The sequence below is a fragment of the Poecilia formosa genome, unplaced genomic scaffold, assembly GCF_000485575.1.
Source record: "Poecilia formosa unplaced genomic scaffold, Poecilia_formosa-5.1.2 Scaffold224, whole genome shotgun sequence".
NCBI classification, from domain to species: domain Eukaryota; kingdom Metazoa; phylum Chordata; class Actinopteri; order Cyprinodontiformes; family Poeciliidae; genus Poecilia; species Poecilia formosa.
The window spans coordinates 867,778-892,005 of record NW_006800163.1 but is presented as its reverse complement, the minus strand read 5'-3'; the positions used below and the strand labels follow the sequence as shown (position 1 = coordinate 892,005).

At 39.4% G+C, this 24,228-nt stretch overlaps 1 protein-coding gene across 1 annotated transcript in view; it reads left to right on the top strand.

Annotated features, from left to right (window-relative positions):
- Positions 1-24,228, top strand: part of LOC103149399 (capping actin protein of muscle Z-line subunit alpha 2) — a 45,809-nt gene that overhangs the window by 8,375 nt on the left and 13,206 nt on the right. Inside the window, exons 2-4 of the mRNA XM_007568535.2 lie at positions 14,729-14,792; positions 16,952-17,003; positions 17,500-17,563. Of these exons, the coding sequence (XP_007568597.1) occupies positions 14,729-14,792; positions 16,952-17,003; positions 17,500-17,563 (180 nt within the window). The remainder of the gene's footprint in view (positions 1-14,728; positions 14,793-16,951; positions 17,004-17,499; positions 17,564-24,228) is intronic.

The window sequence follows — 24,228 nt, the reverse complement described above, 5'->3', positions numbered from 1 at the left end:
GCGTTGCAAGACACTCCGGAGTTTGACGTTCTGATTGTCGGAGGAGGAGCCACAGGAGCCGGATGTGCCTTAGACGCCGTCACCCGGAGTAACATTCTTCTTTGCTTTTGGACCTCTTCTGCCTGGCCTACCAAACATGACTTTGATGAAGTCTTTCTTTACCTTGCAGACCTCAGAACTGCCCTTGTAGAGCGAAGCGACTTCTCTTCGGGGACGAGCAGCCGGAGTACGAAGCTCATCCACGGCGGAGTGCGTTACCTACAGAAGGCCATCATGAAGCTAGACTACGAACAGGTTCGTTCACATCTTGCTTGCTCTTGGTTTTGTTGCTCCTTTTTTATGCATCGTCTCACTTTGCTTGTTATGTACGGACACCTCAGTACATGATGGTGAAGGAGGCGCTGCACGAGCGAGCCAACCTGCTACAGATTGCCCCTCATCTTTCAGCGCCATTACCCATCATGCTTCCGGTGTACAAGTAAGAGTCCAAATCCGAAACAACAAACCACTTGTTTATGTCTATCATCTTTACTAGAACGGGATTTAATTTCCAGATGGTGGCAGTTGCCTTACTATTGGGCAGGAATAAAGATGTACGACGTGGTGGCTGGGATCCACTGCTTACAGAGCAGCTATCTCCTGAGTAAGTCCAAAGCTCTGGAGTATTTCCCCATGCTGAACAAGGACAAGTTGGTGGGAGCCATCGTCTATTACGATGGTGAGTAAAGGCTCCCATTCCCATTGTCACCTTTTGTAGTTTAATGTAAACATAAAAAGGCAGCTGAGTCTGACTCAACAGGGTTAATATGGGTTTGATAGTTTACATATCTTATTGTTTATATCAACATTCCCTACCTGCATCCATGCCTTTTGTTTTTCTGAACTACCTTCAGCTCTTATTGATGACCTGAAATACTGCAACTGGTCAGAACTGAACAAAATTATTCATAGCTAGACAAAATACTCTAAAAATTGTGTTCTGTCATACCTTTGTTTATTGAGTGTAGCCTTTATGGAATGTGTGAAGAATTAGACCTATGTTGAAATAAAGTGGAGTATTTTTTTTTTATCATTATAGCATAAATCCTGGGCCAGTATTTATGTTATATATGGGAACAAAACTAAAATGAAACTTAGTTCTTTTTGTCAAATGGTAAATTTGTCAAGAGATATTAAAATGAACAGAGATTTTCTGAATAAAGCCATAAAGGAGGTTAAAGACGAAAACATCCTGATTTACCATCTCCACTGGCTCTGAAAAAAATGTTGACAGGTTGGTGGGATTCAACAAAGGTTGCATGTTCCTTTTTTGGGGGGGACAAAGAGGACCAAGCACATGTTGTGCATCTAACGCAACATAAGAAAACTCCTGCGCTGAAAACAAAGTCACATTTTTTCTGTTAGAATCTTTTTATTTTACCTGTTAGTCAGCTTTTAGAAGAGAACAGAGACAGAAGTACTGATTCCTCGTTGAGGTTATGTTTGATTTCCATATTCTTCCCCCCTCCATCAAATGCTCTGAGGAAAGGGGAGGGGGTAGCGCAGGATGGTGGAGGATCGGAGCGTCTTTTCTCCAATTATTCCGTCTGGAACAATCACGCCCGTGACATTTAGAAACCTGACCTTCTCTTCCGGCGCTGAGGAGAAGCGTCGTGGTGGTCTGGCAGAACGACAAGCGCTCTCTCCCTCCTGCTGCCGCCGACAACGGAGCTTCGTTTTGCTCTCGCAGAAACTGGACAGCAAACATGTAATCCTCTCACTGAATTACCTTTGGTGTGTGTCTACATTTGCCTTTAAAATGCCAATGTAGTGTGTTCAGTCTGCTGAAGGTACACCTGGTCTGAAGACCCAAGCAATTCATTAGTTTGTTTCTTTCGGCACGTTGGTTATTATTCTTACAAATCTTTCTAAAGTAAACATGTTCACAATGAATCTGATGTCTTATGGCATGTCTTGTTCTCCAACAAAGTGCAAAACAAAACTTCATTATTAAAGACTGTGTTCAGGACAAAAAAACAACAACACGTTTGTCATCAGTGTGAAACCATACCACTAAGAAACCAGTAATCTCTGAAGAACCAAGAGAAAAGATCTTCCTGCTTGTGGGTCTTCACTTCCTGGACCTCAGTTCTGCCCTTTGTACAATCAGACTATTACCAATAAAGCATCTGTCTTCCATTAGGGTCTTGAGTTTTTGACACTTGGCCACGTTCTGTGAGGAATCACAGCATCATCATTCTGTCCTCATCAGGTCAACACAATGACGCCCGGATGAACCTGGCCATCGCGCTGACAGCCGCCCGCCACGGTGCGGCCATTGCCAACTACACTGAGGTGGTTCACCTTCTGAAGACCAAAAACCAGAAGACTGGCAGGGAGCAGTTGTGCGGCGCCCACTGCAGAGANAGATAGCTTCACATCAACATGAAAGAGTGTCTACTGAAAACTTTGTTGTCAAGGCAGTATTTCAAATATTTGTGATCCTGTTAAAAATGTTTCGTTAAAATATGAGAAAATCGTCAAACAAAAAAATAATCCAATTACTGCTTCGTGTAATTTTATTGATGTCACGGTTTAGTCATTTTTAAGTATTTTTTTTAGTTAGCTTTTGATTGTATTTAGGGATCAAGAAGTAGCGAGGAAGTTGTGTTTATGATGCAAATCATAATCTGTAAATCGACAGATTAACGTTTCTTAAACGGATCCAGTCAAGATTCACAGAATATTCTTTAGAATTTTTCAGAAATGAATACTTTCTTGTTAACCTTTGGAGTTGCTTTATGTTGCGCTTCATTGTTGTTTTTTTCTTTTAAGGAAAAGCAATGTTTTATTATTTATTCATCTATAGAAAGGATAGTTCAGTTTTTTAAAGTTAGCATTAGATTTTATTGCAGCTGTAATGTCACATATTATTGTGAATGTCATATTGAACATCCACACAACCCAAAACATTGTGCATGTTCCATGTCAACAGTCAGCAAGCAACATTGATTTTCATTTTTAAAAACTTGTGCAGTCATTTTAAATTTACTCAGCTAATTTTATTTCAGCTCATATGAAAACTGCTAGATTTTAATAAGCAAAAATATATATATATCTTCACCTTGTGAGAAACAATGAGTCAGGGAATTTTTAATATATTTCAACACCGTAGAAAGAAAACAAAATAAAAACAAAAATGCATTTTAAATAAGTCAGTGGGAAGAAGAAAGATCTAAGGGATGCAGCTAGCTCTCTTTATTCCAACTAAAAGTTACATCAGAAATTAAAACTTGACTAAAATTTTTGCATCAACACAGCCAAAGTAACAAAATCTGGTAAACACAAAGGTTAATAATTCTCCAAATTGACATTTGATATATGTTTATATATATAAACATTGAAATATTTCAATGTCTTAAAAATATTTTCTTTAAAGGGGTATAAAACATTTTTCCTGTGTCAGGTAGGAGGATCTTGGTGACTGTTCTTACTCCACTTCATTCACATTTGTGGACATTTTTTCATTCAGTTTCCTTCACGAAACTGTCTAGTTGAGTGGTTCAAGAATACAGGAACCAAATACTTGGTTTTCTATCTAATACTGCACTGTCAAGATATTTTAAAATTGCACTAAAACAGGAGTTAGACTTTCTCCATTTGCTACGTTTTGTTTCTGAAACAGATTTTTTACATTCAAAGGGAGAATCTTGAAGCTTCAAGTGGGGAAAACGAAACAGAGAAACTACCAGAGGCAAGAAAAGGCAAAAGCCAAATGTTTCCTACAAACCCTGACTGAAAATAAGTCGAGTATGGCTGCCATGTGTTTTACAATACAACAATAATAATAATTTGTCAATTCATGCATCACAAAATCTTGTACAAACACAAATAATTCACTCTCAGGATTCATTTCTATCACACCAGTTCTTTGGCAGAACATATGGAGGTTCCTTGATCCTGCCTTGAATTGTTCTCTAATTTATGGGACTTTTGTGTCACTGCGTGTAATGAAGAGACATGCCTTGCTCCGAGTTTGTGTTGGCAATAATAATTAGTTTGGTCATTGACTACAGTCATTGGCAAATCTTGGTTTCCAACTTACAACAACTGAATTTGTTTTAGTTCTGTTAAATAAAGTGCAATCACAGTTGAAAACCAGAACATTTTAGCTCTGGTTTTTAGCTCATCTCTGGTTCTCAGATCAGTTTTTGCTGAAATATTCTCCACTGCACTTCATTTTTGAGTAGGAAGTAAATCTCAACATGCTAAAACTACTAGATTATTTTTGGGGTTTGGGCTTTTTAGCTTTACTGTAGTTTGTCATTGTATTTGCTGTAAATATCCCTTAAGATGGTCCAAGTACCAATGAAAGGTTTTTTTTTTTTATTTATTTATTTTTTTTACTTTGTCAAGTTTTTCATGTTTTTTTTCTTGTCTTCTATTGACATGCTTTAACTGTTTCCCAGAAGCCCTCACATTTAACTTTGCTACATGCTGTTTGATTTCTCATAACTGTGGTTAAAAGTTGGTGTAAGAAGTTGGACCTTATGTAGTCTCTGTGGTTTTTGTCAAACATTTTGCAGTGCATGATGATGCAACATGTCTCATCAGTCCCAAAGCCATCATCCAAGATATTTTGTGATGTGTTTAGATGCATCTGTAATTTTTGGTTATCGGCAAACATTTTGTGCCTGGTACAAACAATCTTTCTAACTAGAGAATAGTGGACTGTTTGCCTTAAGTGCCTACTAGATGAATTGGTTGCAGTGTTATCTTTTCTGCTGTCTCTGGTTTTGTCTTCACCTAGCTGTCTGTACAGAACCTCTGTTATTTTACACTTGCAGCACCAGACTTGTCAGTTGAAACACTAGCTGTGTTTCCATTACAGATGTGTGCATAACTTTGTCAATATTCTGCTATTGTAAAAAAAACCCCCACAATTTTACAATTGCAGTGTTTCTATTAAATAAGAGACACAATTAAAACCACACATGATTGACATGCAAGTCATTAAAAAACACGTGATGTGTCCTTATCCTCCAACTACTTCCTGTTGTCTTCTTCTTTGTGGTTTGCACCAGTGGTAACATCTGGTTGTTGATCATGTGACTTGTTTTATGCGAGAAAAAAAAAGTGTTTGCATTGCAGTTTTGCAAAATCAACCAAAAACCCCCACCTCATTATAGCACCAAAACTTATCAAAAGATGAGGTTTTTCGAGATTGTCATGTTTCCATTAAGCAAATTTATTTTTGAAATGTCAAATTGTGCAATTATATAGTTAATGGTAACACAGTTACTGAAGATGTTTGTAGATTAATTTACACATTACATATGTAGTTTGGCAGAATAATTGCAGAATTAACCTAAAATTAAACCTAAAGTTACTAGCTGAATTACTCTGATCCACTTTGCAACTAATACAAGTTTAGTTTTATTCAGCCTTCTTTTATATTAGCTTAACATTTTGTTGAGCAAAGCATCTTGTTTGAGCTTCACTGCTTCATCTTCTCAGGAAACAGTTGTTAATGGTGGAGTTTTTACAAATGTATTTTATCTCGCCAGCAATCTATTTAGGCGTGTACTACCAACAATCGTTTTGTTAGGGTTTAGAATCCTTAGTGTAGAACTTTTACTAGCTAACATGATGTAGTTTTTATGGCAGTTCATTTCTCTGAATTCTTGGTGTGTCCAGTTTTTATATGGCCATCTGTTGCCTGCAGTTTGCATCGTCCAGCGTTCGCTGATTGGATCTGTGAGGTTGACACGGTTTCACCTGGAATCTACCACTGACATCCAGTTACTGCTGATGTCACAAACCACTCCGTTTCCTGAAAACAGGAAAATCTTGTTTCAGTGGGAATCCAGTGTCTTAGATTTGGTTTTACTTTGTTCAATGTGTCTTTTTTAGGTTAATCTCAATTTATTTGATGACAACTTTTGTTTTGTTACGGCCAGTGAGTTGAAGATTTTCTCTGGGCTGTTGTTGACCAGGCTGAGGAATATCTGCTTTTTATTGTTCCAATTTAAACTCTAAAAGAACAACCCGAAAGCCTCTTCAAAACATGGGATCATCTCTGCTGCTAATTCTCGTGAAAGATTCTGAAAAGCTTTGAGTCATTTGAGTAGCAGCCCCATCGGCTTCCTGACTGCAGTAAAGAAACCACACCGTGATACAGGAAGCTGCTGTTACTCAATCTGCCTTGTTCCTGTTCCCTCCACTGCTTATTTAAAGCAGGTGTCAGAAATAATTCAATTATTATAGTTTACCTGATAAATGATTATTCTCAGAGAGACTTTATCAGATTTATGACAAACTTTACAGATCTTGAAATTGAACGGGACGTATATTTTGTTACGGTCAGCCCAGTAAAGACATTTTATTTTCGCATAGAATCAGAATAATAAGAGTTTAAATTTGAGAAGAATTTCCGAAGGTTATATTTGAGCTTTTATTTAGTTCTGTAGAGACTGATTCATGCCAGAAGACTTTAGTTTTTTTTTCCATACATGACAGAGGAAATCCCCAGTGAGCCTCCAGATCAAGCCCACTCTACGTAGCTTCTCAGAGCTGAATGAGGAAGCTGAATGAATTGCTTTCAGTGACATGCTACTAATGATTAAACAAGGGAGTTAAATATACCTTTTATGGTTTTACAAATGAGTGATTGATAAAAAACATATTGGTAATAGAAAAACGACTGCTTTGTTCACACGTCTTGTAATTGCCATGGTTTAGTGAAGCAGGAAAAAACAATTGGGGGCTCTGAGAGTTTATTTCACTCAACAGGCACTGATGTTTTCAAGCCTTTATTTCTGTTTATTATGAAAACACAACATTTAGGATTAGAATATTACAATAGACCAATAAAAACATTTGTAATACAAAGGTACTTTTTAATCTGCTACATAAGCCTTATTGGAACATACATACCAATTTATTGAATGGCTGTAAATAAAATAAACCATTATTGATTAATTAATTGGCCTGTCACAGTGACACATTTTGCTGGAAAATAATTTGTCCCAGAAATGACTGTGCTAAACAATTGTACTGTCATTTTGAGACTATTTTCAACTAATATAGCAACAACAATGGCATATTAATACAAGCATACCCTCTAAAAAATTTAAACAACTTTCATTTCTGAAGAATATTTTAGACTGGAACTGGAAAACATTTTAAATATCCAGAACAAAACAATGATAATTAAAATGACCTATAAAGTCTCTGGAACCAAAATAGCGTTTTAAAAATGCTTCATTATTCATCTTAGACATGGAAGAAGACTGGCAAAAGTGACAGTTAGGACTTGTGTTTAAAGAAAAAAGAGAAAAGCAAACCAACAACTTTATACTGGGTGTCAAATGTTTTGCATTTTTCCAGTGCTGTCTTAATGCATACTTATTTAAGAGACATTTAAATAAAAATATGGAGGAAATCAAATAAATAGCCCACCTTGTATACAAATGTTTAATTCATCTATTTTATCAGGCTAGATGTATTGGGAATGGAATTATTCTATTTAGTAAAGCAGAGAAGCATAAAAAGAAAATAAATGAATCTATTTTTATTACTAGTTCCACTAAAACACTTTTACACTGATTTTAGCTTTCAGTGTAAAAGCACCAGTTGTGTGGGACTTTATGTAACTTAATATATCTGTATGATTTTTGGTTCAATATAATTAGATATTAATTGAACCAATGTGTCAAAGCACCTTAACATAAGAAATACCTTGAACTGGCTTTGTATGGATAAGCAGAATAAAACTAAATCATATTTACCTGCCAGTAGTGTTGCATGCATCCCAGTGAAAAAAACTATTTTATTCTGTATCTTTAATACAAAACTCCTTAAACATCTAAAATAAACGCAGCATCACAGAATAAATCCCAGCAGCTTTAGTTGTCAGCGTTGCTCGCATTTCCTTTGTAAATTGATACAATCTTTGCAGCGTCGCCGGCTTGTGCACCAGCTCCTTTAGCACAGTGATGCATCCCTTCCAATTTATGATGCACTAAAGTTTCAATAAAGGGAACCATTGGTCACCTTTATTGGTTCCTGAGTAGACTTTCAGAACCGGGCCAGAGATGTCCCTGAATGATGATGCTCAATTTAAAGTTTAAAGAGCAACGTGGCTGACATCTTTGAGAGTTTGAGCATCAAAAAGATGACTGAGATCAATCTGTTCTCTTTCAAAATGCACACAGCAGCATGAGGTTCTTGCAGCTGTAGGCCATATCTGGTGACTTCCGCCTGAAACTGAAGAATGCAGCAACAGAGGAGAGCTGTCTGTACCTGCCTGCAGCCGAACTATTTTGCTGTCGCATATTTTGCAACAGTTTGAGTTTTACCTTCCTTTTAAAAACAACAATTCTTGTTGCTTTTTTTGTTTTGCTTTTTTAAAAATGCTTCTGACTTTTAAAGATAGGGAAGATATTACAGGATTATGGATTTAAAGCTACCTTTATCAAGTAACACATTTTTTTTTACTCTTATGAGGGTGGTGTTTGTTGCATTTAATTGTTAAATTAGAACAAAGTCAACTCAAGAGTTTTCTAGTCCTTAGAAAGTCTGAATGAAACGATGGTACCTTGTTGAACACCTGAAAATAGTCAGTGAAGCTCATCTGTTGGGACCAGTACCAGTATTTAATGCTTAAACCAAATGCATTTGTGGTGCACAACCATTCAACATAGCTGGCTGTAATATCAAAGTGTTGGTGTGTAAAAATGATCACACTGACACTGTATCGCTAAAATTGTTTTAAAATTACTGGTAAAAAAAGCCTTCCAAGTAAAATTTGGTACGTTTTTTCTTTGTCTCGGAGAATAGCAACAGGCCTCCTCTTAAATTGATGTACAGCTGTTATCAAAGGGTAGCTGTTCCTGTTTTTTAAAAATCTTTTGTTGTAAAGATTTTTATTGTTGTTATTGCTTGATTGTGGTTTCAGCATCATTTGGGATTAAGCAAAGTTCCTCCCTACAGGAACGGTGGGGATGGGGTGGAGGGGCTCTGCAGTGGCTTTCACAGGGAGCAGTCGTTGGGTAATGTGAGCAGGAATATACAGTGAACACATGGAGAACAGGGACCAGCTGGTGTCTTGGCTCAGAGAGCTCAAAGACACAAGAATCCCATGCTGCGGGGTTCCTTATTTCCCACATTGTGTGTGTGTGTGTGTGTGTGCGTGCGCGCGTGTGTGTCTGAACTATTGTTGAAGCAGCAGCCAAACTCTTCGAGTTTTCCCCCAAAACATCAAACGGCTTGATGTTTTTCAGGTCATCTGTGGTCTGGGGAGAGAAAAATAGGAGGTCACGGTAAATGACCTCAAATTCATGACCAGAAATTCTAAAGCATGACAACCAATGATCAGACAGCTGGGACTCAACTTGAGGTGATGATCAGGGTTGAAACTTTGACTGTTTCCATTTTTTGTTTCAGATAACTGGGTAGGACAGATTGTAGTGGCGCAGCAATTTCAGTTTTCTGACCTGTCACCAATCTTTAAAAAGCCTGACCTGCCGATTCTAATTTTGGCTAATACTGATTTAAAAAATTATAATTTTTTTGTCTGTCAAGTAGCTAAGGCCCTATGCACACAGAAACAAGCACCATATATTTTTGTAAACTATTAAGAACAAATGTGGGTCCATGTGACTTGAAGATTTAAAGTGACATGGCGCCACAAAATAAATACATGACACGTCTGGCTGTGTTCTGAGTCAAAAGTCCCATTACAGTCCCAATATAATGAAGGACAACCAAAATCCCTGCCAAACGACGCCATGTTTATTTGAAGCCGGCGTTCTGAACTGTATCCATTCTGGAACCCGATTTCAAAAACAATCTCTTCTGATTTTTCTAAGACTCCGAATCTGCATGGAAACCATGGAATTATCCTGGAGATAATTCCAACATCCACCTAGAATTATCTCTGTAGATTTGGCCTACAGGTAGCAACAAAAATGCTAAGACAGCTGCAATGGCAGAATTTTCAGACCTTCGCAGTGGGTACGATTGGTTTCAGATGCAAGTGTTGACCGATCGCCTAAAGCTGAGGAAACTGGGGCTGATTTGTAGGTAGTCCCCTGTTAGCTTACGGGAGAGTTTAGAGGTGAAAGAACATCCTGCTACCCTGATAATGACTTATTAGTACAGATTTTATTTTATTTTTTGTTACAGGAGCTAAATTAAATTTGTACATTTTTTATCTTTAGGGGCCAGGCTCTGTGGTGTTCTGCTGGAAAAGCCAACAGAAAAGGTTTAATTTAACTTCCCTCCCTGCTGACACATTGTTGAATCTGGTTGCAGCGTCTCTGCAGGCCTTTCCAGTCCTGCTTACACATGAAACTGTTTCAGCCTGTGAAACTCTACTTTTCACTGCGTAAAGACCTATTCTTTTGCCTCTTTCCTTTCAGCTCTCCTTCAGTATCAGAGCTTCTTGCACAACATCTCTATACAGATAAACTTGTTCAAAACGACTATCAAAACTCTTTCACATTTCTCCACATCCTAAAATTTGAATCCCTATTAAATTCTCCCCATCAGAAGCAGATGGAGTCTGAAGCAGACTTGAATGTTTTTCAGATGAAAGTCTGCTTCACACAGCAACTCAAAGGCAGTCGCTCCTGTTTAAGTTGAACAAATGGTGATCAGCTAATCCTCACAGCGTGGGACTCAGTGTTGCCGTCACCTAATGTCGTTTTGTATTGTTCTTGTCCACACGAAGATGTGAAAGGCGACTCAGTAGCGCTACGTTTTTGAGGACTGTACGGAGTTGAGGACAAATCTGAAACACTTGAAGCCTGTTGAAGAACTTTAACGGCGTGAGATGAGCCAGTGAAGAGCAGCACAGTGATGGAACTGCAGAGCGCCTATCAATAGCATTTCAAAGATGTCGTCCAAACGCTTTCAGTGATGATGTTGAGTGATTTTCAGCGTAACCCTGGGGCTCTTTCTGCCAACAGCAGAGAAAGGGAACACACTCTGTAAAAGAATTTTACTATTTTAAAACTGAGACAAATAATTTTGACACAAATATTTAAAACTGTCTTTAGCATCATATATCAACAATTAGCATACTTACCATTATAATTTCATTGCTCTCTGGGTGTATTCCCTAGAAAATGCAATTCTAACCCTTATCTTAACTCTAAGGAATCCAAAAGTCTGCCAACATTCTCCATAATAGATCAGAAAGATTAAACTGAGCAACTTCTATACTCCAATCTACCTTTGTGTTACTCACTGAAAGTCTTGCTCTTTCTTTGCTTTAAACACCAGACATGTCTCAAAAATATCAAAAAGCGTTTTAGTTCAGATGGCTCCTTACATCCTCTGGTTTTAAACACATCAGTCATACTGTAAATTCAAACATTGCACATTCAACACACACACCGAGTGTTATTAGAGAAGAGTTTAGTATAATGTACTGTTGGGAGTCCTCAAATTTTTGATTACTTGTAAATTATTGCATTTTAACCAAAGTATGACATGCATATTGATAAAACAAGCAACATTTTCAATTCAATAACACTTTTTGCTGCTAAATTATTGAATAAATAAATAATAAATAAATAAATAAATCTTTGTTGTTGTTACTCAACAACAAAGATGTTTGATTTTAATCTGTTATTCGGATTCTTCACCCATCACTTTGGTGCAAAGTGCTATTATATCTATTCAGGTTTCAGGTGTTTCAGGAATACCTGATCATACATGGAACTTTGAACAAAAACCTTAGAAATGTGGGGTGTGGATGCTAACGTTAGCGTTTTGGGTGCCTGTGCTGCTGCTGCGTTTTTAGCTTTGAGATGCTATGAATATCTTCACTAATAGGCTAACTCCTTTTACCACAACTTGAACACAATAGTCTTTTCCAGCATCCCATTAGTTTGTTTTTTAAAGCAGAAATTAGAAAGCAAGAAAAGCGGCTTTCTCGTCCGCTGTTGTTTCTGGATGTCGCTTGTGCATCAGATTTATGGGCATACTAGGAACGTGTGAATACAAAGGTTCCATCCAGAGTCTTTGCATGTTTAAAAAAAGTGTTAATTTTAACATGTTAAAATCTAGATTAAAACAGTTTAATCTAGTTCCAATTTTACACAAAATTATAGAGAAACTGCTTCACAGTGTTTCTCTATAAAGCCACAATTTTTATATTTATGAAGTAGCTTCCGGAAAGTGTGATGTATGAAAGCATTGTTTATCCAAAACAATGACTGAAAATTATCATTATGAAATTATGAAAAAGTCTTTCACTGAATCGCATAACAATCCCACCACTCCTGGTTTTAACTACACGTCTAGACTTTTCTAAAGACCACTTCTAATAGTTGAGCTTTTTTTAATGTTCCTGTGATCTTGTGACAATACTGTTGAATTCTATTTCTGAATAACCATGAAAATTGATCCATAAATAGCAGCATCCATTTTTAAATGCAGTTGCATAGTAAACCGGAATTGAGCATTAAGACCCGGTGTGTGAACGTAGCCTTAGAAAGGCCACAAAGCAAGGGGCGTACAAATGAAGTGGAATTGCTGGTTTAAAAAAAATTAAATTACCACTTACTTGGTGCATTACTATTCATCATTGTGACAGTATAAGTGTACTCCATGTAACTGGCTTAGCTTGATGTTGTGACTTCAGTTCAAAAGGGACCAAGGTGCTTCTATAGTTGTATTATGATTAGTTAGATGGAAACCAGTATCTGTCAGAGAAAAGGCCTCTGAGTTATACTTTATTCTCCCATCCAGTTAAAACGATGGACTCTTCCTGTGGGATCATTGTCCCAAACTCACACATTCAGTTTCCCACCATCTTTCTCCAGATCAGACACGCCTCTTATTGTAAAGTTGAGTTGTTCATTGATTGGACCCTGACCATTTTACAAGGGATAGCTCTAATGGAAGCTAAGTTTGAATTTGATCCTGACGCACACATCACGCACACGCGCACACACACACGCGCACACACCAGATGTGTACCTTCCTTAGTGCCTTCATTTCTCTTTGCATCACTCATTAGCAAGAATCAATCTGTAGTTCTGAGAGGGTACCACAGCACTTGTACATACACACACTGCTAATAAAGGCCCCCGGGACAAACACACTTACTCACTCTAAAGCACATAGTCTCAACCACACGCGCATGTATAAACACCTTCTCTAGCAAACTAACTGGTGATACCAGAAGCACCCCGACTGGTTCCACTGTACCCTTCCAGTGATAGTGGCAGAGAGATACAGAGGTAGGCTAACAAACTGTGTGCACTACCAGCCTCAGCACATTTTCATTTCCTTATATGGTTGTAAACCAAGCAGGGGAGGGAGGGGTTGCTGTCTCACTGTCAGTTGGACATGTGACCTGGAAACAGGAAGTGCTGTGCTGCGCAGCAGAAGAGAAGTAAAGTAATTAGGACTGCTGGTGTAGCTGCAGGCCAACTGACAGGACGGGGTATTACTCCTCCCTCCAAACCTGTTACGCAGACACCTCACACCCTCTGTTGGCTGCAGTGTGTAGATGGAGAACATTCACAGCTTTTTTTTTTTTTTTTTTTGGTGAATGCAGAACTTGCTGCTTCAGAAACAGAAGTTTCAGCAAAATGTATTTTTTTAGCGCAGCTTTGATGGGGTCTGTTTTCATTTTGAAGCATTTTGTTCAACTCTTTAAAGGGTTATTACAGTCACAGACATTTGAACGATGCGCTGAATTGAGTTTTAAATCCTAGTCAGTTTAGTTTTTGAGAATTGTAATAACCATATTAAAATTCTCAGAATCACCAAAAATATGTTTTGTGACTTTTACTTTTCTTAAACTAATATTAACCAATCACCTGAAATAACAGAATACATGTCAGTGTTATCTTTCCCTGTATGTTAGCTATTTTTCTTTTTTGAATTCAATTAAAAAAATAAATCAAATCCATGCTTCCTCCTATCATACAAAACTAGATGAAAACTCTAAAATTGTTCTGAGGCAAATTCCATATTTGAATTTGTGTGTTTATTATTTTAAAAGAAACCAATACATTTAAGCACAGATCAGTCTTTGGTTTCATCAGCTTATTCACATTTTCAACTTCCTGCGATTTTAAACAGACACTTTTCAGGTTCCTAACTCTGTAAAACATTGATATGACTCTCAAAGACTTTTCTGATACCCATACCAAAGTACTTAGCTCGTGAATAAATATCACGTTTTGTCACTTTATATCTTCACACTTTAATGCACTTTATTGGGATTTGATGTGTTGGACCATTGAAAAGTAACACATTTATGACACATGGAAGGTAACGATATTTGAAAGACATCTTGAACACCCTGATACCCCCACTTTACTTTGATTCCCCTAAATTAATTCCATTACAACTAATTACCTTTAGAAGTCATTGGATTTGTAATTAGACCCAAGCAATTTATGGTATAATCTCAGAACTAGGTACCAGTTTTCTTCCACTTTTGGTTTTGGTTGGTATTTAAGTTCAATTAAACACTTTGAAATTATTGGCTATAATGTAACTCGATGTGCAAAGGGTCAGGGCGTATTTGCACTTTTACAAGGCGTTATATGTGCATACTTAATCAAAAACACTTTCCTGATTTTTTTTTTTTTTCGTTTGATGAAGGAATTCTAATAGATTCTGTGTAGTTCATTGCAAATGCCTGAAAGAGCTGATTATTGTCAGTGAGTTCTGTCAGTGATTTTTGATCTGTACTCATGTTTTACTGGTTTGCTTGCAGGTACGCATAGCAGCTAACTTTGTCATCCATGCCCCGCCAGGAGAGTTCAACGAAGTATTCAATGGTGAGTGCTCCGATTCTTTTTCATTTAACAGTAACAAATGAATTGATCTCCACAATTCAACTTTCAAAGTTATTTTGATTGGCCTGATTTATGTTAAGTTTACACAACTTTTTAAATAGGCAGTATTATGTAAAAACAACTTTTTTGAGCTTTACATCAAATTACAATGTTATTTCCTCATCAAAAATCATACCTTTAATATTGCTTTGATTCTTTCATGCATGATTGAGAAATCCTTTAATCTTTAATCCTTTAATATGGGCGAAGATAGCCCCACCTTCGAGCTACTCCTTAGAGCTGCAGTTTCCGAGCTTCCGTCTCACAGAGAACTCCTCACCCGCGACTTCCCCATAGACTAGCCAGCCACAATTAGCAAATACCTGTTGGAACTGCGAGTCTACTGAGCTCATTATAGGAGCTACTTCCCAGTCCAACTCTGGTAAAAATGTTGTTAAAGGGTTAATAGTGGAACAATGTTGTGATGACTTCCTGAAGGTGGAGTTGCAGAATAAGCAGGAGTTTTTAAAGAGACAGAGGCCCAGTTTCAAGGCGTTAAATTACCAAGTCAAATTTCTTTTAAGTCATATTTGACATATACAGAATTTTTATAACAACTGAAGGCAACTTAGCTACTTGTTCTGCTATAAAATGTCATTATTTGCCTAGAGAACATGTACTGCCTCTTTAACAATTCATCATCACATAATTTAAATATTACCATGTTACAGAAGAAAACAGCTTTCATGCTGCAATTCCAGAGTCCCATGTCCTGCTCAATGGCACTGGACTGTGTACATTTCCCAGTACCTCATTTCTTTTCCTCATTTCTTTTTCTGATCCTGACGTTTTAGTCTGAGGCCATTTAAAAGCTGCGGGCTGCAGAAGTCCTTTGTTCCTATCTGACTCTTCTGTTGATAGATGGCAATGACAACGCCACAGACATGTTGCTGCTAGTGAGAACGGCATGTACACACTCACAATGTACTGTAAACACTTGCTAGATTAGAATTGTAGATTTCTTTGTATATTTGCAGTAAACACACAACCAAACCCCCAGTTTGTTCTCATTTTGTGTATCCATCGAGATCTCAGGCCCTGAGCTGCTTTCAGATAATGTAGTTGAGATTGCAGAACCAAGGGGGCGTGGCTTCCAGCTTCCAGCAATCACTTTTACAATGGAGTATTAGGGCCAGGTTAATGATTTTTATTTATTTATTTTTTCATTTTGGAAATAAATTCCTAATATTATGAGAAAAAAATTGTATGACAAGGTTGTAGTTCTGCAAGAACAAAGTCATGGTAAGAAAGCTGACTCACCTCACTGTAACCAAATCTACCTACTAGTATAAGTAAAGTTGATTGGCATAATATCAGCAGAATAAAGTTGGAATAATGCAAGAATAAACTTTTTAAAATGCAAAAAAAAAATACTGTAAAACTGATATTCTTTGAATTGTGCACAAACAAAAGAAAGGTACCAAAGTTTACAAATTGTGCTGTACAGAACCTGTTTTCAGTCAGGGATGCTACATTAACTTTTTAACAAGTCCAAAAAGTTGTTGATTTTACATCAGAAACTGTGAAGCGGAGCTGTATTATGTTGTCTCATTGTGCACGGAGCAGGAATCTTTCCCTCTTTAACAACCTCAACCTTTCATTTTACCTTTTGCTGTAAAAGATGACAATATGTCAGTGTTTCCCCTCTTTTTGTCCCACTGCTCCCACCGATACAACAGAGAATGAGATGCTTCGGCCAATTGCAGCTCAGTCTCCACAACACGAGCTTGTGCTTGTGCCCTCTAGGGATTCTAAGTGTGTGTTTTGACATCGTAAAATCCTACCATGATCTGTCGCCACCTCTGAGGAACACTGGAGGATGAGGGGAGAGGGGGTCTGTCTGCAGCTTATCACAGTCTGACAGACACCCGCAAGAATAGACCCCCCCTCCCCCCGTTCCCCAGCACTTTGCTCACTTTGATCTCTTAGTAATTTTGTACCCTTTTCCACTGAGCTAATTTAGCGTGTCTGCTTCCTTTTCTCTGGCATAAACCCTGTAAAGAGTGATAGGAGGCAAATTTGTGTTTGTGACATTGAGCTGCAGCCTGTGGCTTCACCTTTTTCCACTTTCTCACTTGTAATCCCTCCATTTTTCTCCCCAGATGTGCGATTGCTGCTCAACAATGACAATCTTCTCAGGGAGGGTGCAGCACAGTAAGTCTGTTTTGTTGTTGCCATTTGTTGCCTCTGAAGTTCTGTAGCCTGTTTCCATGTCACCCAGACGTTGTCAACGAAACCCGATGAGCCGACACAATTTGACCACAATTGCTGAATGTGCCGTTGGTCCTTTTTTTACGCTGCCAAAGTGGCTCTGACCCGCGGAGAACCTTCTGGTTGCCACAGAGCAGACTTGATCCAGTAAATATCCTGTTGCTGGCTCATGGCCAATTACTGCTCAGCAGAGGGGGGCATAATGATTACACTGTCAGAGGTGCTTTAGTTCAGAAACTTTATAAAGCAGTGCTCTGATTATTTTTAAAAGAAAATCCGTTGACAGATTAACAGTGATCCTTTTAGCCATGAGTCGCTATTTTCTTCCTAATCCTTGTACATTGTTTTGATCAGCAACTAAAATATGACTTTATACTTGGAGAATGGATCAAAATAGGGTGTAAATTGTAATAATAAAATTGTTTTTTTTCTCTTCTAGTGCTTTTGCACAGTACAACTTGGACCAGTTTACTCCAGTGAAAGTTGAGGGCTACGAAGAACAGGTGAGCTCTTGTTTCCCTCATCCACAAGAAAAGTGAAAGAACAGGACTTCAGTTTCAGTGTGGTGATTTATTTTCTGCCTTTTTAACATTGTCTAAATCAATGTTTAACACTGGTGATTGCTACCACCACCATTTTCACCATTTGTTTTCTTTGGGACAGACAGTCTTTGAGGTTGGAGGGCCTTCCTCAGGGAGTCTGCCCATCATTCTTAAATTCATCTGTATAAAATTAAAGCCTTAAAATATCTAAATTCGTTCGACTTCCGGAAGAGAATTTACTCATTACTCTTCTACCCACAAAGTCCACTCCAGGATTGACCTGTTTCTGATGAACACCATTGATGGATCTAAAGTGAAGGGATGCTTAATTGGAACATCTGATATTTCAGATCACAGTATTATCTATTTGTCCATCTGTCTGACTAGTAGGCCTAAAACAACATTATGGCGCTTAANAGGGTTTTCACTAAGATGTTTGGAAATGATGGCTTTGTTTTCCAGGGAAGGAGTTTGACGTGAGGGCCAAATGTGTGATCAACGCCACCGGACCCTTCACCGACTCTCTGAGGCAGATGGACAAGCAGGAGACTGCCAAGATCTGCCAGCCAAGTGCAGGTGTCCACATCGTCATGCCGGGATACTACAGGTACCATGGAAACGCAACTCAACGCCTGGTGTAAAAACTAAGGTTTTGATGCTGTTTCATATTCATTAACCTGTTCATTGTTTGTTCCTCTGTGTTTTCCCATTCCCCTTCTGCAAATAGTGAGCTAGCTAAACTATAATCTGACCTTCACTTACAGGTGTAGGACAATCTTCTCAGGTTGAGAAGCAGCTCAGCAATAGAGTGGTTTTGTTGAAGTGGGAGGCTTTAAAGTTCAGCTCAGCTTATTGAGCAAAACCCGAGGGAGTGCGAGCCCTTTGAACACAAATGCCAACCACCTAATTTTCTTCTTCATCTTTGGCGCTCACCTCACTCTGCCCCCTCATATACGTTCCTTCCTCCTTCCCTCATCCTTTATGCTACATTGTCTTCTCTTTCACAAGCTCTAGCTTTAAAAACTATTCAAACCTTCTTCCATTCAGCCCCGACAGTATGGGCCTTTTGGATCCGGCTACGAGCGACGGCCGCGTCATCTTCTTCCTGCCCTGGGAGAAAATGACCATCGCTGGGACCACCGACACCCCCACCGATGTGACAGCCCACCCCATACCGAGGGAGGATGACATTGACTTCATCCTGAGGGAGGTGCGCAACTACCTCAGCCCAGATGTGGAAGGTACCGGACTCGGCTCATGTTTCTGATGCCTCCTTGGTTGTCCACTGAATAAAAACGCAGCTGCGCTTTGTGTTCAGTGCGGAGAGGAGATGTGCTCGCGGCTTGGAGTGGCATCCGCCCACTGGTGACTGATCCCAACTCCAAAGACACCCAGTCCATCTGCAGGAACCACGTTGTCAGCATCAGTGACACCGGACTGATCACCATCGCAGGTCAGCTCGGCCCACCACGCAGCTTCAAAACCCTTCAAGACACAATCAGTTGCTCTGATGCAGCATTCTGTGTGTACAGGTGGGAAGTGGACAACCTACCGCGCTATGGCCCAGGAGACAATAGATGCAGCAGTAAAATTCCTCCACCTCCCAGCCAGACCATGCAGGACGGTGGGACTGATGCTGGAGGGGGCGAAGGGCTGGACACCAACTCTCTACATCCGACTGGTACAGGACTACGGCCTGGAGGAGGAGGTACATCTCCTTTTCATTTAATGATTTGGCAAACCTTCGAAGAGTTGACTTTAATGTCAGAATTCAGAGAAAAAAAGCAACTAGCACCTGGTGGAACTGCGCCTATCGTAGGAACTACTCAGTACAGTGCTCTTAAAAACGTTAAAGGGTTATTGGAGAAACATTATGAAGTTGAAGGCGGAGCTTCAGAAAGAGCACAAGCTTCTTAAAGAGACAGAGGCCCAATTTCAAGCCTTTAAATTGCAAAGTCAAACTGAGATTGCTCTGATTGTTTTCCAGGGGTAAAATCCCCACCGCTCCTAAAGATGCTCATTAGAAAACAGTCATGCCAAGAGTTTGAGTGAGACTGAAGACATTTCTCCAGCAGCAGTCCTGGAGCTGACATTAAAGCTTCTTTTGACATTTGTTCCACATGCAGAAATGCAATGAAAGATGCCCAATTCATCAATACCTTCATATAAGGATACATTGATTGGAGTCGCATCTGCAATAATTAGCCAGTTGTTTTGATTAAAGGCATCAGACCATAGTTTCATGAAGAAAAAGAGCCTGCAGTAAACTTCCCCCTCATTAGAAGCTCCTGTAGCAGCTGCTGTGTTCTCAGGAAAATTCCTAAAGGTCACCAGATATTTGGACAGGGTTTGACCTTTCACATGATCGGCAAGTCAGCCATCTCAGTAGCAAATAGGCCCCTGTGTTCTGTAAATATACGACACCTCACTGATAAAGCGGCGCCGTCATTTATTGTTCATTTGCAAAGATGTGAAATTGATCAGCTGAATACGGCAAACTATAAAATGCATTAGTTTGGCGTTAGCATTAGTAGCAGGAGGATCCCACCTTTGACGAATTTATAAAAGATGAATTTTGATTTAGAGTCCTGCCAGAACGCATTTGCTCATTGAAACATGCCACTTCAGCCAAAATCCAAACGTACTGCCAATTGATCATCTTACAAAAAACAAATCTACCGATGTTGCCAATAAAATGGATTAAGCTTGTTAAGGTTTCATTTTGTTATTAAGGGATATTTTGTATGTTTTTAAAGAAAATTTCCAAGTGCTTTAAGAAAAAGTTGGAATTTTTGGAACTGGAAGCTTTCCAGAAGAGCTGTACGTAAGCAATATGCATACAAGAACAACAATGTAGCGTTAGCATATTCAAAAATATCCTGATCTTAAGAGGTTTAGACAACTCCTTCTGCATAATCATAAAAATCAACATAAAAAGGGATGTTGTTATTTGTTCAATTATCAAAAGGATTGTTTATGTAGAAAGTGAAGAGCAGGGGTCTTAAGACAGAGCCCAGAGGAACTCTTTTATGTAGAGTTCCTATAGAAAGAGCAAAAGCAACCAGTGTAATAGACATTATGTTTGAGATTATCAATAATTTTAAAACAAACTTACAGCTCTTGCAAATTTCTTGAGTTTGTAACTTATAGGCTTTTCAAGAACTTTGAAGAAAGTTCTTGAAAAGCCTTAAATAAAGGGTTTGCCTTTATTTAATAACATATAGGCGATCTTTCTTGTAAGGGAGACCAAATAGTATATTAAATATAAAAACATATTATATGGATTCTACATTAAATTCTGGAGCTAGCTTAATTAAATGCATATCAGGGTGTGATAAATGATGAATTTCTGTGTATAATTCTAATTATTTGCCACAGGTTGCTCAACATTTGGCTACAGCATATGGTGGCAAAGCATTTGATGTTGCCAAAATGGCTCAGGTTACCGGCCAAAGGTGGCCGATTGTTGGGAAACGTCTGGTGTCTGAATTTCCCTACATCGAAGCAGAGGTAAAACCGTCGCTCAGACTGGGATCCTTCCGGTTCCACATCCTGGGAATGTCTGAGACCTTGTCGTCCTTTCCCAGGTCCTGTACGCCATCAAGGAGTACGCCTGCACCGCCATCGACGTCATGGCGCGACGGACACGGCTTGGCTTCCTGAATGTGCAGGCGGCAGACGAAGCTCTCCCGAGGATTGTCCAAATCATGGGTAAAGAGCTTAACTGGAGTCAGGAGAAGAGGACGGTATGGGCCATGCGACGGAGAGGTGCTGTCCCTTTTGAACGATTGATTTCATTTAGACTGAAGGAAGTTCTGTCTCTGATGTGAAAATCCAGGAGGAACTTGAAGCAGCAAAAATGTTTCTGTACCACGAGATGGGCTACAGATCTCGATCGGAGCGGCTCACAAAGTCATCCGAGATCCACCTGGACTACCAGGACGTGATGAGGTAACCGCTGTCGTCCATTTTCTTTCATTTTCTAAAGCCCGATTGTTTTTATGTGCTTTCATAAATCAAGAGCTGTTTCACAGGTATAAGAACCGCTTCCACAAGTTTGACAAAGAGTCCAAAGGCTTCATCACCACCGTCGATGTCCAGCGAGTGTTAGAGGTGAGTTTCCCCTCAGTCTTTTTTTTTTGTCCTCTCTTCCTTATGACATGCCATTGATCAATCTGTTTTCCTCTGGTCTGTAGAGCATCAACGTCCACATTGACGAGAACGCGCTCCATGAAATCCTTAACGAGGTGGACCTCAATAAGAACGGACAAGTTGAATTCAACGAGTTCCTGAGGGTATTGTATCACTCAGATTCTGGTTCTCAACCTTTTAGAAACAAGATCCAAACCGTTAAACTGGGCTGTAGCTCAGACGCCTGCAGGTGGAGGAGGCAAATTAAAATAAACCCGAGATAATTAATAGATTAGAAATTGTTTTAATTAAGCTGTTCTCCTGATTTTTTAAAATAGTGGCTTCTGTGATTAAAGGTTTGTACAAAGCCTCAAAGTAAAAATATCTTCTGTTACAGCAACATAATCTCTCACGCAAAACAATTTAGAACAATCCGACCTTTGATTTATTTATCACTATGGACTAAGGGTCTCGTATGTTTTGGATTAGTGTCCAGTTTTTAGTTTAATGTTCACCCAACCTTTATGAAAATGTCAAAATGAGTTTATGAGCCAATGTGCAATTATTAACACAAAACTGTACTTAAAATCTCAGCGAAACAGTCCCTCAGCGTCACCCATCCTCCACCGTGTTTCTAGTTTTACATTTCCCCATGTTGGCAAATTATGATTTCCAAATAGTCTGGATCATGATTCAACCAAGAGTCCCACTGATAACTCATTTTTAACTTTCTGACTGTCGACACTCTATTTATTTATTTATTTATTTTTAATCTCGATACTTCATCTTGTTGTGGGCAGAGAAACAGGCCCACAGCATCACAGATCCACCGATGTACTTTAAAAGTAGGCATGAAGTGGACTTCCGGAAGCAAATGGAGTAGACGGGTGCGTTAGAGCCTCTCTCCCACCTTAACTTCAAAATATTCCGTTCAAAACTCGTTAATCCGCTCACGGTTTCGATAAAATAATTTATGAACGGGAGGGGAAACATGTCGAGCCATAAAAAATCGACAAAAATGCCTAAAGCTCAGGATAAAAGTGCCCTAGTAGCTAAGGCTAACACGTGCCTGAAACAAGCTAACGACAACGTGGCTAGCTCGGACGCTGAGAGCACTGGAACGAACATGGACTCGGAAGGAATTCTTAAGGCTATCGACGATTTGAAGTCTGCCTTAAAGGGAGATAATGCAAAGCTACAACAAAATATTGACCATCTGGGACATGAGATCAACGGCAAGCTGGACAATATCGCCACTGAAGTACAGGGCCTGGCAGAGCGGGTTGATGAGGCGGAGGCCCGCGTTCATCAAGTGGAGACCTGGGCAAAGGAGGCAACGGAGGCGCTGTGCTTCTGCATCGAACAACAGAGGAAAACACAACTTAAAGTGCTTGATTTAGAGTCCCGTTCCAGAAGAAACAACGTCCGTGTATTTGGGGTGCCAGAAGGTCAGGAGGGGAACTCCACTACACAGTATATCGAAACGCTTTTGAGAAGCCAGCTACTACTACCGGAGGACCTGGATTTGAAAATACAGCGCGCGCATCGCACTCTGACAAGTAAACCCCCACCCGAATCACCACCGAGGGGTATTATTGTCAACTTTCTGGAATTTTCCACAAAGGAAAAGATCTTAAGAGAAGTGTGGAAAAAAGGCAAGATCCAGGTGGGCTCTTCAATTATTCACTTCGACCACGATTATGCTCCCGAGATAGTGAAAAAGCGCAGAGAATATAACGCTATCAAGAAAGCGCTCAAAGTGAAAGGCATCCGCTTTCAAACACCGTTTACCAACATAAGGATCCACTGGGATTCAGGAACTCGCACATATTCCAGCGCTCGGGAAGCCTACAACGAGCTGAAGAGACGCGGAATCCAGGTGGAGGAACCGGCGACAGCTGATGGTGTTTCCAGAGCGGAGTGGAGGCTCCGGGAGCTGCTGGGCTGGCAGCCGGTGGATAACAGCGGCGCTGCGGTGGCGCTGAGAGCCAAGAACAAACTACAGGATTTCCAGCGGAGCATGATCGAGTGAAAATAGGCAGAATAACATGACATAATGCAGCATTATTTTGACTAGGCTCTGATTTACTACTTCGTGGGAGAGGACACTATTTATTTTTTTTCTACGTTGGACTAATAGGATGGACGTGTTTTTTCCTAAAGGCGCTTCTACTGTCCTTTTTGGGCCCTCTCAGTTTGAGAGGTTTAACCCTCGACTTGCCAACGGGGTCATGAGCGAGAAGAAGGAGCTTCTCCTCACCTTGGAAGTCAGTTTGTTACTGTTCTGTTTTGTTACTGTTCGTGTTTTGGATTCAGGGGCCAAATCAGTCAAGGTATTTATGTACATTACTGTCATATAATTTAAAAATTGCTTCCTTGAACGTAAACGGTTTGAATAGTCCAGTGAAAAGAAAAAGGGTCTTAGCCAAATTGAAGAAAGATGGGATACAAATTGCTCTTTTACAAGAGACACATATGTCTAAACAAGAACATGA